We start from the raw sequence: 16236 nt of genomic DNA, 5'->3' as shown, positions 1-16236 counted from the left end.
TACTGACCAGTGATTCTGTCTTCTTGTAATTTTACAGTTTTCTCAAATGAATTCTCCTTTGGATCTATGTTCTTAATTTGTAACATAACTTAACCAACTGTAACTTTACAGTTCCCTTTTGATTCAGTACCATCATTTGCAACAATACTCAATCAGTTGTAAGTAATTACTTTTCACAGTATTCTCCAATAATCTATTGAAATTAATGATCATCTTAGCATATTGCTTCTTCCTCCTTCCGGATAAGATGTACAAAGAATTCTCTCTTTGCACTCACAACACCAGTGAACTCTACTGTCTTCAGGTTGTTAACAATATTTCCTTTTTGAATATAAACTATACTATAATTGTATGAATCAACTTTTTTCTGATTTATGGGTCTTCAGTGAAATTTATAGAATTATAACTGTTCCTACAAATAGAGTACAGTTATCTCTGACTTAATGTGTCTCTACAGTGACAGACTTTCAAAGCGATTTGCATATATGTTTGTGGGAAGAGGCAGTTTGAGAACGTAGAGGATGTCCCTAAACTGAATCAATTTGATTCTTCTGTTCATTATTCTTGTTAAAGGGCAATCTATATGGACTGAAAATTGAGTTTATTCATAAAAAGAATTATGTGTACAAAGTATAGTTCAGAAATCGGTATTCCAAGCAAAGTCCAGCCCAAGCCATGTCACAGTTCCATCTAGTACAAATAGAGCCCACCAGAATAACACAGTAGTCAAGCAATTACACTCAACATGTCACTCCATTGCTCACATCAGAAAACACACACACACACAGAGAGAGAGAGAGAGAGAGAGAGAGAGAGAGAGAGAGAGAGAGAGAGAGAGAGGGGGGGGGGGGGTGTCAGACTGGCTCTAAATTGATTTATATGCAAAAAAAAGTCTAGCATGATCTTGTCAGAGAGCATGCCTGGGGATCAGCGCCATCTGACTAGTTGGGCAATGGTAGTCAGTAATAATGATGCCCCAGAAATTCAATTTCCATGGTAACATCAGTTGGTGCCACTACAATTATGATATCTTTCTATTTTTCTTCTTTCTTTCTTACTGATCTTGATTGTTATTGTTCCAGGCTAATTGAAATGTCACAAGAATTGGGCAAAGTTGAAGGTGTTGATGGTAACTTAGATTTCGCTCGATACCCAATTGGAACTGAACTGTTTCTGTACCCTTTCCATGTAAGTATATGAAATGAAATACAACAATTTTTGGAGAGAATAAAGGATTTTTTTTATAAAATTCTTAAAATATTTCTTGTTGTTCATCATACCAAAGACTGGTTTGATGTAGCTCTCCTTGCTGGTCCATCTTGTGCAAGCCTCATCAAGTCCAAATAAGTACTGCAACCTGCATCCATTTGACCCTGCTTCCTGTATGAGGTCTGTTCAAAAAAATCCGGAATATTCATAATTTTCCACCAATGGTCTGATGGGGTGGAAAGCAGTTGGCATCCTTGCACACACTTGTGTTTAATGTGTAACTGCTGGAAGTTTCATTGTTGCATGTCCGTTAGTTATTGTTCAGTGATGTATTGAGTAGAATGTTGTGTCGCACGGTTTGGCGAATTTCGAGATGATAAAGTTAGACGAGCAATGCATGTTCATTAAATTTTGTGTGAAACTCCCGAAAATATTTAGAGGCACAACAAATGATGCAGGAAGCCTACAGAGATGAATGCTTAAGCCATACTCAGTGTTATGAATGGTTCACAGGGTTTAAAAATGGCTGGACAGAAGTTAAAGTTGACCCTTGTTTAGGACATCCTTCGATGTCTACCAATGGTGCTCATGTCAGGAATGTCAATGAAATTGTTCGTGCCAATTGAAGACTGACTGTATGAGAGTTTGTGGAAGAATGTAACATTTCAGTTGGATCATGTCATGAAATGTGAGAAGGAAATTGCCTGAAATGTGGTGAGACAATTCAATTAATGGCTCTTGCTCTCGCATTACGATAATGCAACCCGCACATTCATGCCTGTTGGTGAGTGACTAAAAAAAGAAGAGGTAAGCATAGAAAACATTTGTGTACAAAGTTTTGGAATTGTTTAAACAGACCTCATATTCATCTATTGGTTTCCCTCTTTCTCTTTTGCCCCCACACTTTCCTTGAATATCAAAGTGACAATTCTTTGATGCCTCAGAATATGTCCTGTCAACCAATCCCTTCTTTCAGTCAAGCTCTATCATAACTTCCTGTTTTCCCCAGTTTGGTTCAGCAACTCCTCATTAGTTATTTGATCTACACATCTAATTGTTGGCATTTCTCTGTTTCACCACATCTTCTTATCTATGCCAGCCAATGACGTTCTTCATACTATAAGGACTACAATCAGGGTCCTGTAGTGTTACGAAATTAAAGAGAGATGCTATGCCACAGAGGTACCTAATGTCCCATCATGTCCTTGGTACCAAAATTGCAGATAAGACAGAAACTTTATTGTGACAATGGCATAACTTTGATTCAATTAAAGGAGATCCTGGCAATATCTCTACTATCTCTGAATGACCCCATCTTCTTCATGTAAATACAGCTGGGAGGAAGATGTTTGACATTTTCTTTGGATGCCCCAGACGGTGTCATGAAACTATGAAACTAATACAGGACATGATCATCTCTGGCAATGCTTTATGAGCAATAATTAAAACTATTTTAGCAACAGAAGACATTAAAGTTTATATGCTCCTATATGATTTTATAAAAGAGGTTCAAATAAGAATAGAGGAATAGAGAAATTTTTTACATTATTATATACATAAATGTTAATTTGCTTAGATCATTGACTTAAGTTTGTTTTAAATGGACATAACATATAATTGTTGTTTTTTATGACGCTGGCTGTATGGGTAATGCCAAAAAGCCATTAAAAAAAGATGTAGCTCCAGACAAATATCTTCAGAATAGACTTCCTAACACCTAAATTTGTAGCAGATGTTAAAGAGTCCTCTTTTTCAGAAGTTCTTTCCTTGTATAGGCAATATTTATTTTATATCCTCTCTACTTCAGTTACTTTAACTCATCTTCTACATTTAGAATCTCATTTCCTAATTTAATTCCTTAAGAATTACCTGAATTAGTTTACCTACAAAATGCCTGAGTTAATTTATCTACATTCCATAACCTTTGTTTTATTTTTGTTGATGCTCATTTCATGACCTTGTTTCAAGGTACTATCCATCCCGTTCTGCTGCTCTTTCAACTCCAGTTTTTCTGTCAGTGTCAAAAATACAATGTCATTTGCAAACCTCAAAATTTTTATTTCTTCTCTCTATTTTTAATTTCTTCTCCAAATTTTTCTTTGGTATTGTTTACTGTTTGCTCAATTTATAGACTGATTAATGTTGGGGACAGGCTATGACCCTTTCTCTCTCCCTTCTCAATTACAGCTTCTTTTTCATCTGCTTCTACTCTCTAACTACAGTCTGGTTTCTGTATAAGTTGTGTATAACCTATCGCTTCTTGTATTTAGTCCTGGCTACTTTCTGAAATTCAAAGAGTGTATTCCAGTCAATATTTTCAAAAACTGCCTTCAAGTCTACAAATGTTGTAAACATAGGTTTGCCTTTTTTCAACCTATCTTCTAAGATATATTTTAAGGTCAGTATTGCCTCATGTGTTCCTACATTTCCCTGGAACCCAAACTGATCTTGCCAGAGGTTGGCTTCTACCAGTATTTTTCATTTCCCTGCAAATGGTTCATGTCAGTATTTTGCAGCCGTGTCTTATGAAACTAGTAGACAGGTAATATTCACACCTGTCAGCACATGATTTCTTTGGAATTGTAATTATTATATTCTTTCTGAAGTCAGAGTATTTTGGCTGTCTCATATATCTTTGCTCTCTGAAGCCCAAGAGTCGCAATAATTGTAAGGGAATGTCATCTGCTCCTTTCAGCACTCTGCTAAATTCCTCCTGCCGTATAAAATCTCCCATATCATGTACATCTACATCATATTCTCTTCCAGTATTGTTGTCTTAAAGTTCAGTTCCACTCTACATGGGCAGATTATCTTGTTTTGAAGAATACAGTGAAAAACCTTGTTCTGATAAAGTAACATATTTTTTATGTCAACACAGCCATAAAAGTGTTTTATGAGGCCCCTTGTATTACTAACACAACTGTCAATCAGTAAAACCTGTGATTAACATTAGTAAAGTTGATATTGTGACCATGACACTGTGCAAAAGAAAACAGGGCATACAGGCTATGCATATAAATAATTTGGCCCCAATATGCATTTATGTGGCTATACCATGCCTATTGTAAGGTGCTGTGGTTGCAGTGGCTACTTCAGTAATGTTTAAAGTGCTCATCAGAAGAACTACAAGATTATTTTTCAACAAAATTCATTTTATAATAAAGAGTACGTGTGAAGTCTGCACTGTAGTGAGAGTGGAACAGTACAGAGACAGATTGGAAGGTGGTTCATTGAACCCTCTACCGGGCACTTCATTGTGATTAGCAGAGTAATCACCAAGATATAGAAGTAGATGTAGCATGAATTTAGTACTTGATAAAACCACTCGTGATTGGTGAAAAGCTCAAAAATGGTTTGATTAATACAAATAAATATTATTTCAAGCAGTTGTTAGTCAATGCTGTAGTGCTTCGAGAATTTCGGAGTAAATTCTAGAACCACTCAGCCTTCCACCATTTCAAACTCCTGATATTTTAGAGGTGAGTGGGAGAAACAAATAAGCCCTACTGCACATTGCCTGCTTGTATGTGTAAAAAAAGTTACGAGAAAAAGACGGACGCAGCAGCTCAACGGCGGCAGATAAGTACCTGCTGTACAGTCCACAGAGTCTCCGTGTACAGGTCGAGAAGAATGAGGAAACTTTATGTAGTATTATGTGCTTCCTAGTGCCTCTGTTGACTGTAAAAAGACTAATGAACAATTGAATATAGATTCATGTGTTCATTCTTGTATTGGACTCGTTTGAGACTAGAGACTTTTGAATTACTTCAAATCTTGGCTACGAACGAAGCAAGACACGTGTATGCTATTTGAATATGTGTAAATGATTCCAATGTTTATGGAATAAGTTAGCTTGCAGAAGTTATTGTTCGTGAAAGTTGAAAATATATAGTGATTGAACTGTAAAATATTTTATGAGTACCAAAATTATTTCAAGGATAGAGAAGTATTTTAATAAATTCCTTTAACCAGAAGTAGTTTGTGAAAATCGATACAGCTGCCTGACCTCAGAAGGAGATCGGCTGCACACAATACGTAAGTCAACTGTGAGAGACATTTGAGTCTTGCACCCCAGTACCACACTGTCTTCTGTCGCCCGAAAAAAACGTTAGGATGTGGCGACCCAAGTGACAGGACTTGAAGAAAACTGGAATTTTAAGATAGAAACAGTAAGAAGATATTATGAGTTGCCATAGCAACCAGGCCTAATAAGATATGAGAACTGTCTCCAGTAACTATATTGAGTCCAATAAGCCAATGGAAGTTAGTTGCAAGCGCGACACAGTAAAAGACAAGAGAAAGTAATACCAGCAAAAAATCGCAGAGAAGACCTCAACCTTTTAAGTAAGGAGATTGGGTGTGGAGAGTAATTAGTCTTCACACACGTACATTGCATTGATGCCGATGCAGTAACCAGCCATTGATGCCGATTGAACCAGCTGCTGCTCACCGGTGCTGACTCTGTGTCCGCTTGCGAACGACAATGAAATCAAGATTCGACACCGCTGGTTGCAATGCTGTCCACCGGCACTGGTTACAAATCTGCTCACCAACGCAGCTAGAACTCTATGCTGGGTGAGCGAAAAACAATAATTATGTGGTAAAGTCAAGGGAAATGTTGAATGATAAACTGTTAGTACAGTTATTATACTCAGAGGTGAAATTTTTTAATGATCACCAGAGCTACAAGTAAAACGAATATGGATCAAGAACAGCAACTATCAGATCCAGTCACAGCTATTAAAGTGACTCGGAAAATGGCCAACTTGTCTGAATTAGTGGATTTAATTAAATGCCAGTGAGCAGATTCAACAGCTGTAAAAGCTCAAATTGCTGCTTTAAGAAAGGAGATAGGCTCAGTACATTCTAGATTATATGATAAGTTAGATGACCAGAGAACAGAGTCTAATGCTCAAAATGCTTCCTTGAGAGATGAACTAAGTGTGAATTTTAGTGAAAAACTAGAACCACAAAGTGTTATGCTAAGTGAAAAATTAGATGCTCAGAGTGATATTTTAAGTAATCAACATGAAATCTTGAACAGTCAAGTAGCAAATATAGTTTCATTATAGACTGAATTTGACTCTTTAAATAATAAGGTAGAAAATCTGAAGTTAGATTTAAAGAGTGAACTCAGTAGTTCGTTGAATGCTCACGTTAATCAACTATTTACTGAATTTAACCATAGAAAGGATGAGCAACTTCAAGATTTAACTAAAAAATTAGAATTTGACATTAAAGATAAATATAACAATGTAGAACCTGAATTTAGTAAAAAATTCAAATTTTGTAAAAATGTATGTAATGTTAAATTTAATTCCATAAGACAGGAAGAATACTTTGAAAGAGAGCATAGATCGACCTAAGTAAGCAATTTCAGTTACTCCATCAAAAATCGCAGGTGTGAATACATGCATTGTTAGTTCGTGAGTAGATAATATAGGATGAAGTTTTAAAGGAAAAATAGCCAACTTTGACATTATAAATGTAAGTAGTTTGGCAAAACCATTTGAACTAATTAAAGATTTTGAAGTTACCGAGAGCATAATCTCCAGAAACATTTTGAGAGTTCCTTTTTCTGAACTTAATGATACTAGCAAGGTTATGGATGCCTTGTGTGAAGAAATCAAACTTGTCCATGACAAATTAGAAAACAGAATAACATTACCTAATTTTGTGTTACCTCATGAAATGGTGATTGTTTTGCTGTGGGAAGACTTTCACACAAAATTTAATGAGTACTGGTTTTTACTTGCTCAAGTAAGGTTAATATCAGATCCATGGGATCTAGGGGGGAGTCACATCTGTCTCCCAGGGACATTAACTTTCTGTGTTAACGGGCAGAGTGAGGACCATCAGTTCTCTAGTTGTTTTCGGTTTTTCTTCTGTACTATTTTTTCCTGCACCAAATGCCCTTCAAATCTTGAACTATTCTGTAATCTATTTTTGGATTCTTATACTATCCTATTATCCACCTATAGAGAGATGTATAAGTTGATCAGTTTCCTCTTGTTTCTGTGTCCTTGTCTTTACTCGGCTGACAAACAATGGCTACTGCAAGTCATTGATATCAAGGCCATACTGCTTCTTGTAGTAATGGTAATAAGTGATCATATCACTATTCATGGTCTCAGACAGGTTACACGGGCTTCTGTTCCATGCTATGTCACCAACTTGATGAATATAATGTTGTGATATCGAGTAAGGACTGAAGCACCTATTACTGTTTTCATACTATGCTCCTTAGAAGCAGTTGGATTCTGATTTGAAATATCTGTGATTACATCCAGAACAGTCTGTGTTCTGTACAGAACATATCTCTGCCTACGTACATCAGCACCTTCAACCCATTACATGCAGTCTCCCATCCTTCATCAAAGACACCAACCACTTTCTCGAACGCCTGGAATCCTTACCCAATCTGTTACCCCCAGAAACCATCCTTGTAACCATTGATGCCACTTGCCACTTACTTCCCTATATACAAATATCCCGCCCGTCCAGGGCCTCGCTGCAATTTAGCACTTCCTTTCACGCCGGTCACCTGCCACCCTACCTAAAGCCTCTTTCCTCATCACCTGACCCACAACCTATTCACTTTGAAGGCCAGGCATACCAACAATTAAAGGGAACAGCCATGGGTACCAGGATGGCCCCCTTATATGCCAACCTACTTATGAGTCGCTTAGAGGAAGCCTTCTTGGTTACCCAAGCCTGCCAACCCAAAGTTTGGTACAGATTTAGTGATGACATCTTCATGATCTGGACACACAGTGAAGAAGAACTCCAGAATTTCCTCTCCAACCACAACTCTTTTGGTTCCTTCAGATTTACCTGGTCCTACTCCAAATCCCATGCCACTTTCCTTGATGTTGACCTCCATCTGTCCAATGGCCAATATATGCACCACTTCCCTTGATGACTTATGCCAGTGTTGGGGGTCACATGTGGCCCATCATGTATTCCTCTCCTGTGTCAACTTCTTCATCTCAGAGTTTTGCCCTCTAGTACCATGGAAGTCATTATGTCTAAACACATGTCCTGTCATCCTGTCCCTTCTCCTTATCAGTGATTTCACTATATTACTTTCCTTTCCGATTCTGCACAGAACCTCCTCATTCCTTACCTTATCAGTCTACCTAATTTTCAAAATTTGTCTGTTGCACCACATCTCAAATGCTTCGATTCTCTTCTGTTCCAGTTTTCCCACTGTCATGTTTCACTACTGTACAATTCTGTACTACAGAAGAACATTCTCAGAAATTTCTTCATCAAATTAAGGCCTATGTTTGATACTAGTAGACTTATCTTGGCCAGGAATTCCCTTTTTGCTATTGCCAGTCTGCTTTTGATATGCTCCTTGCTCCATCCATCATTGGTTATTTTACTGCCTAGGTAGCAGAGTTTCTTAATTTCATGACCATCAATCCTGATGTTAAGTTACTCGCTGTTCTCATTTCTGTTGCATCTCATTACTTTTGTTTTTTTTTATTTACTCTCAATCCATATTCAGTACTCATTAGATTGTTCATTGTGTTCAGCAGATTCTTCTTCACTTTCACTCAGGATAGCAATGTCATCAGTGAATCATATAATTAACATCCTTTCACCTTGAATTTGTCTGCTCTCAGCAGCTGAGTGGTCAGCGTGACAGAATGTCAATCTTAAGGGCCTGGGTTTGTTTCCCAGCTGGGTCGGAGATTTTCTCCGCTCAGGGACTGGGTGTTGTGTTGTCCTAATCATCATCATCATTTCATCCTTATCGATGTGCAAGTCACCGAAGTGACGTCAAATCAAAAGACTTGCACCTGGCGAATGGTCTACCCTACAGGAGACCTTGTCACATGACATTTACGTTTACCTTGAATTTTTATTCCACTCCTGAGCCTTTTATTTCTGTCATTGGTTCTTCAATGTACAGATTGAACACTAGGGTCAAAAGACTACATCCCTGACTTCCACCCTTTTTAATCCAAGAACATCATTGTTGGTCGTCCACTCTTATTCCCTCTTGGCTCTTGTACCCTGCGCATGGGGTCCCTGGTTTGATTCGCGGCGGGGTCAGGGATTTCCTCTCCCTTGAGATGACTGGGTGTTGTGTGTCTTTCATCATCATTTCACCCTTATTCACTCGCGAGTCACCACAGTGGCGTTAAAGAACTTGAGGAGCGGCAGCTGAACCGCCCCATGAGGGGTCTCCCGGTCACCAATGCCATACTCTCATTATTATTATTATTATTATTATTATTATTATTATTATTATTATTATTATTATTATTATTATTACCCATATCTCCCTATAGCTTACCCCTATTTTTCTCAGAATTTTGGACATTTGCACCATTTTACACTGTTAAAGGCTTTTTCCATTCAGAAAACCCTATGACCATGTCTTGATTTTTCTTTAGTCTTGCTTCCATTATCAACCACAACGTCAGAATTGCCTCTCTCGTTCCTTTCCCTTTTCTAAACCCAAACTGATTGTTATCTAACATATTGTCAGTTTTCTTTTCCATTCTTCTGTCTTGGATGCATGAGTTGTTAAACTGATTATATGGTAATTATTGCACTTGTCAGATCTTGCAGTCTTTGGAATTGTATGGATAATATTTTTTGGAAAGTCAGATGGTATGTCACCAGACTCATACATTTTACACACCAACATGAATAAAATCTACAGCATTGCTATGCTGTTTTAAAGGAGTGACTAACGTTTTGTTGGCTGAGCATATAATCACCCATAATAAATTGTATTTGATCATTTCACTATTAAAATTCCCATTGCCTTGCATGGATACTGTTAAGTCAGGATTACAACAAAGACATAACTTACCTTTTTGTCTCTGTGGCACCTGTTGCAGTTCTATGCAGGTAGTGTCTTTTGAAAAAAAAATGGATTAAAAAATCTAACTAAGAGAATCTTAAAAAAGTCTTTTATGCTCTTAGCAGTTGTTCCAATAATGTACTTTTCCACTGTCAGATTCTGAGAAAAGCATAAAAAAAGAACTGCACATACTTTCAGTATATATTAAAAAGTAATTATAGTCATTTCTATCAGTCAAGTTGGTACTTTGAAATTATTTTAATTGTTTGGAATTTTTTTCCTGCAATGAAGTATAACAATAGTTTTGTGGTAAATGTATCTGCTACCGAAATTCATTGTTCCACAGTGAATGACTATTTCATCACTTGATAATGGAATGTACTTTTCTTCAGTGAACTTCATTGGACAACGCAAAGAAATGGGTTTAATTTTGATAACTGCTCTTTTTCATAGCAAATCTGGAACATTAAAGTTAAAATATCAGTTTTTACATCTTATCACAATCTGTCCAGTGGTTTAAAAGATGGAAATAAGTTGAGTACATTGTTTAAATAATTACTCATAACAATTAAGAAAGAATGGACACAAATTTACTTTGTAAAAAACTCCCTTTACTAGCACACTAACTTTCAAATAAAGCATTCATACAGCATGAGCTGACAGCTATATTAACAGTAAGATATGTATTTTGTTTTTCTACCATTTTTTTTAAATTTGTAAAACTTCTAATGTCTTTACTACAATGATACATTTAATTTGTTGCATGCAGTATTGATCCTCAATATTGCTGATTCAAATAATACTTTTCAGTAATGCTTCATTTTTTACTAAACCTGCTTACACAATTAAACCATTTGCCAAATCTGAATAAGAGGGGGGGGGGGGGCTGCACAAAGATAGTTTTACAGAGGTGTGGGAAGCAGCTTGAAACTTCTGCCAGGGGTCACAGGCTCGCCCAAGTATGGCTCTGACTGGGCCTTTGTTAAATCACTGTTTCTATTCTGTACATGAATTTCTTGAAACAAAATTTTAATTACTTGCAATAAGCTGTTTATTCAGTTGTAGATGTTTCTACTTAGTAAGATAATTTAATTATTGTATCTTATCTTATTCTGTCTGTATCTCATATATGTATTCTGCTATGTGAACTATGTACCACAATATTTTAATTACTTGTAATAAGCTGTATATTCACTTGTAGATATTTCTACTTAGTAAGATAATTTAATTATTGTTTGTTACCTGTATCTCTTATATGTATTGTGCTATGTGCAGTATGCACCACCGTCATCTCTCATCACACACAACTTTTTTTTTTTAATATTTTGTCTATATATCCTATACGCATTCTGCTATGTGAGTTATGTGCCACTACTGTCATCTCCCGTCATATACCATCTTAACATAATTTTTCAACTTGTCCTATATCATGATGTGCTTCGCTGTACAAATTGATGATCTACAGGACCAATAATAAATCAAATCACTCTGAGTCAGTGAACACTACAAATTATTGCAAAATTAGTCTTTAATTTCATTACTGAGGTCACTGTGCTAACCATTCTGTTCCTAATATTTTCTGCAATTCCTTCTTTAAGCAGAATGGCATTTTTTTCTTTAAGGTTTCTTATTCAGTCAATCCCATTTTACATTTTCACCACTGCTATTTCACTGTAGACAGTAATTATATCATTTAAGCTCCCCTTACCAATGTGTTACATTAAACATTCTGACATTTAGGGGGAAAATTTTGGTTCCTACCAATTTTATCCAAGAGTAAACTGTTGCATACTTCAGTCCTTAACATTAATATTACAGTTTCAGAACTTTTACTGCAGTATATACCTAAAATTTTATTTATTTTATTTTGTTTATATGATGAGAAACAGTAGGAGAGATTGTCAGTGTTAAATTTCTAGTATTACAGTCTGATAACACATTTAGTTGGGATGAGAATATCACAAAACTGTTTAAGTGCCTATTTGTTTGGAATATAGATGATGTCAGGAATACTTGATATGAAAGTAAAAAAGATAGCATACTTCCCTTAATTTCATTTCATAACGTCACACGGAATTATTTTTTGGGCTAACTCATCTAGACAAGCTACTGTTTCCAGACTCCAGACACAAAACTGTTTAAGTGCCTATTTGTTTGGAATATAGATGATGTCAGGAATACTTGATATGAAAGTAAAAAAGATAGCATACTTCCCTTAATTTCATTTCATAACGTCACACGGAATTATTTTTTGGGCTAACTCATCTAGACAAGCTACTGTTTCCAGACTCCAAAAAGCTTGTAACATGAATTATTTGTGGTGTGAACTCAAGATTTTTCTGCAGAGTTCTTTTAAAGGAACTACGAATACCAACTGCTGCTTCCCAGTATATTTATTAAGGGGAGCCTAAAGGGTTTATTGGTGGTCAGTTATTTCTACTATATTGATAAATTTGTTAGTAGAACCAACATGTATATAATACTATATGAACACTTTGCTGTCCACACATCTCGTGCAAATTTATTCGCTTGGCACCGGCAGCATTAACTTGGATTACTTGGCTTGTTGCCAGCTGCTTGTCACCTTTCCGTTGATGACAAGCTTCAAACACATTGACTTTTGTGTGCTTTAATTTTTCCAGGAATCCTCTATTTTGCTATATAGCTCCACGAACTCGACTTCTCTGCAAGTTCTACGCTGTTATAATAGTTATCCATGTAGAAACAATGCCACTTTCCATAGGAAGGTGTCAATAGTTCCATCACTGTTTTTGCTAAAGGTTTCCAGTGCAAAAATATATCTTGAATTGGGAAATGTATGCCATACTTGAATCACACAGCATCTGAATGAGTTTGCCATATTTCGTAATTTTCAATGGATTGTAAACTTCAAAATTTAACTGTCCACGCCACGATATTCCTTCATCAATTGAGATATTTTGTCTTAGATTAAATGTTTCTTTATACTTTTTGGAAAAATAATCAGTTACGAATTGCACTTTGAAAAGCCGGTCAGGTTTATCCAGTTTATTGTTGTTGTCGGAAAAATGTAAAAAATATAATATTTGTCTGAATCGGTTGCAGGACATCGTTTTTTGAAATATCGGCGTGTCTACCAATGGATTCGCTGACCAGCAATCATCAGTCCTCACTTTCTTTTTTTACAATTCCCATAAGGGTAGCAAGCCCAAACCATTTTCTAAGTTTGGGTCCTGTAATGTCGACAAATTTGGCATTTTTTTAATCGAGTTTCTTTCTATTGCAATTTTGATTGTAATACGTGTTGGTTTCGTTGCTAATATATTCAAATAGATTGTTCCCAATATATAATTCTACAATTTCCACAACACTCTGTGTATCTTTGGGAAATATCTGTGGATCCGGAGATACTTCAAATTTATTATTGGTCCTCAGTAAATCATAATCCGTCTTCTTCATCTGATCCATCTGAATCAGTTGGCAACCGTAGCATTTGCTGTACTCTTCTTGGACATATTTCACTATCTTCCAATGATTCTGCTTCACTTTTCATTTTTTTTTTTTTATATTCAATGCCTTCTTCCCAGTCATCCAGAACATCAGACAAGACGTCTGTGCATTCATCATAAACAATCGTATCATCTCTTTTGTATGCCATGATAAAACTTCACAAGTACTTATAAAAACAAAAAACTGTTTGACGTGTGTAACTTATTGTTACCTAAACAAAACACCAACAGAATGAAGAAGATACTAAAGTGCTGTCACCAGCCACTGTGCAATACTATGAACACAACACCAATGTGGCATTGACAGCTGTTGACCGCTATTTCACGCACAACACCACTGTGGTGTCACCCATCGGCAAAGTGTTAATAATATCAAATAATTTGTGTGTATTATGTAAAATCTGACTCCTGTAATCTTCAGTGCAGTAATGTGATCAATATAAATTAGTGTCATGAACTGATTTCCTCTTTGATCACGTGTGACTACAGCAGCCTACGAATTATCATCTGCATCTCAGTGTACTGCACATTATATGTTTTGTGACAAGTTTGTTGTTATCTCTTAAATTAAATTATGTTTTAGAATTTTTTGATGTATTTAACATTCATGAGGACCATTTCACTTGTGATCTGTGAAAATTACATTACTATATCTTTTTTTTCTTTGGAAATATATGTTTTGTATTCTTGTTTTCTGACACAATTGCCTCCAATGTTGAATTCTTAGTGTCGCTGTCTTTTGGCATGGAAGGACCCAGGTTCAGTTCTCAGTGGCCCCTCAGATTTTTTTGGGGTAGTGAGGTCTGGAACAGGGCCCATTCGGCCTTGTCAAGCCAAATAAGCAGCAGCTTGTATAAAGAAGCAGTGGCAGCAACACATTTCATCTACAGGCTATGGCTGGAGGGACTGGCGAGAGATGCTGATAACGTCCTATAGTCAAAGATCGTTTTTTGTGCTACCTTGTAAGCGGCATTCAGCTAGTTGGAACAGTCCTCTAAGGCCTAGTCTTTGAGGAGTGTGTGGTGATTTCTGACATGTGGGACATCTTTGAGGATCTCCTCACTATGGACTTATAGAATGAAAAGTACATCTAACCTAGTTTCTAATACAGCATAATTTAAGTATGCTACTCACAGATTAGTATCAACATTCTACAAATGTTGCATACTAGTCAGTCAGCAGTAAGAAACTTTGCTGTCCCTTAAGTTTGATTAGATGATGTGATTTATAAACAAAGATTAACACATATTTCAAAATAGGCATTATAATTTTTGTTTTTTGTGTGGATGCATATGTGAGGCTGAAGCAACTTTTCTCATTTTTAGGTGTGTGCTACAGCAGCTCAATATCCTGTTTATTACATTCACAAAGATGGTCTTGTCGAAGAGGAATGGAAACCTATTAGAGGATGGTAGCCCTGAATATGATTTTTAGTATTGTTAGTTAAAGAGCTTCTGTAAAGTATTTTGTGCCTGTTGTTAATTATACCAAATCAAGCAAAAATGCTCAGAATAAAATATTTTTTATCTAATTAGAGCATGACTCTGATATTTCACAGTCAAAAACAACTCAAGTAACAAAGTACACATGTCCAGCTGAGATAATATGGATATTGCTAGAATAAACAGCCAACTAAGAATATTTTTTCATCTATTATACCACTGTAGAAGTGTTTTGTTTATAGGGAAAATCTGAAAGTTAAAAGCCTATCAAAGAAGTGGGGGTGTAAAACGAGTACAGCCCAAGACATGCAAATACCCATACTTTAGTCATCCAGTATTCAACAATGAGAACTCTTAGTGACTTGCGACGAATTTTACACATAATTTCAAATCTTTATGAAACTTTTTCTCACTGACCGTCCCCACACAATGATGAAAAGAGGAAAGATTATCACTTCCAAAATTTTTGCTTTTCATGCAGTAAAACTGAAGCATGACTTTTAGTTTATTACTTCTTTACTGCAACCTGTATTCACAACACATTTTGCAGACAGTATTTATATATACCACTGGATGTACCATCAAAATTATATCATTGTACAATTCACCGTACAGGAGATATTATGTCATCAACAATGAGATGCGTGAAAAACTGCTGCATCATGCAAGACATTTAAATTCATTACTTCGTTGCTGCTAACTCTATTCACAACACTTTATGCAGCCGATATCCACATATGCCGCTGAATATGCCAACAGAAATATATCATTTACAACACAGTTCAGGAGGTATGATATCAAATACCAAAATGGGTGAAAAACTAATTTTTCATAATTTATTACTTCTTTACTACTAATTCTATTAGCAACATATTTTTCAGACAATATCCACATATGTTGCAGAATGTACATGTACAAATATATCATTGTACGGCCCTTAATTCAGGAGATGCAACTTCATAAACATTGAGCTGCATGAATATGAAATTGTAGGGAAAGGTTCGCCAAAGGTACGTGTGAAATAAGTGTACAGATACTAGTGAAATATGCTAAGTATATGTGAAATATGTTTGACATATACATATGTGGGCAAAGTTGTGGGTAAAAAGCTCAATCTAAGCCCCTGGAATGATTTCAATAAAATTTGGTACACATATTAGTTATGAGGTGGAAAGAAATACTGTGGTGGTAAGAACCAGCCTCCTATTGAGGTAAGTGTGATAAGGAGAACGGAGAAGGGAGGAGTAGATGGACAGATAGCGAAGGGAAATAA

At 36.1% G+C, this 16236-nt stretch overlaps 1 protein-coding gene across 1 annotated transcript in view; it reads left to right on the top strand.

Annotated features, from left to right (window-relative positions):
• Positions 1-15045, top strand: part of LOC126282116 (D-threo-3-hydroxyaspartate dehydratase-like) — a 118546-nt gene extending 103501 nt beyond the window's left edge. Inside the window, exons 6-7 of the mRNA XM_049981583.1 lie at positions 1083-1188; positions 14847-15045. Of these exons, the coding sequence (XP_049837540.1) occupies positions 1083-1188; positions 14847-14936 (196 nt within the window). The 3' untranslated portion in view covers positions 14937-15045. The remainder of the gene's footprint in view (positions 1-1082; positions 1189-14846) is intronic.
• Positions 15046-16236: the final 1191 nt, after the last annotated feature.

This window comes from Schistocerca gregaria, chromosome 7 (genome assembly GCF_023897955.1).
Source record: "Schistocerca gregaria isolate iqSchGreg1 chromosome 7, iqSchGreg1.2, whole genome shotgun sequence".
In the NCBI taxonomy this organism is placed as follows: domain Eukaryota; kingdom Metazoa; phylum Arthropoda; class Insecta; order Orthoptera; family Acrididae; genus Schistocerca; species Schistocerca gregaria.
The sequence above is the reverse complement of the archived record's forward strand: the minus strand, read 5'-3'. Positions and strand labels throughout refer to the sequence as shown.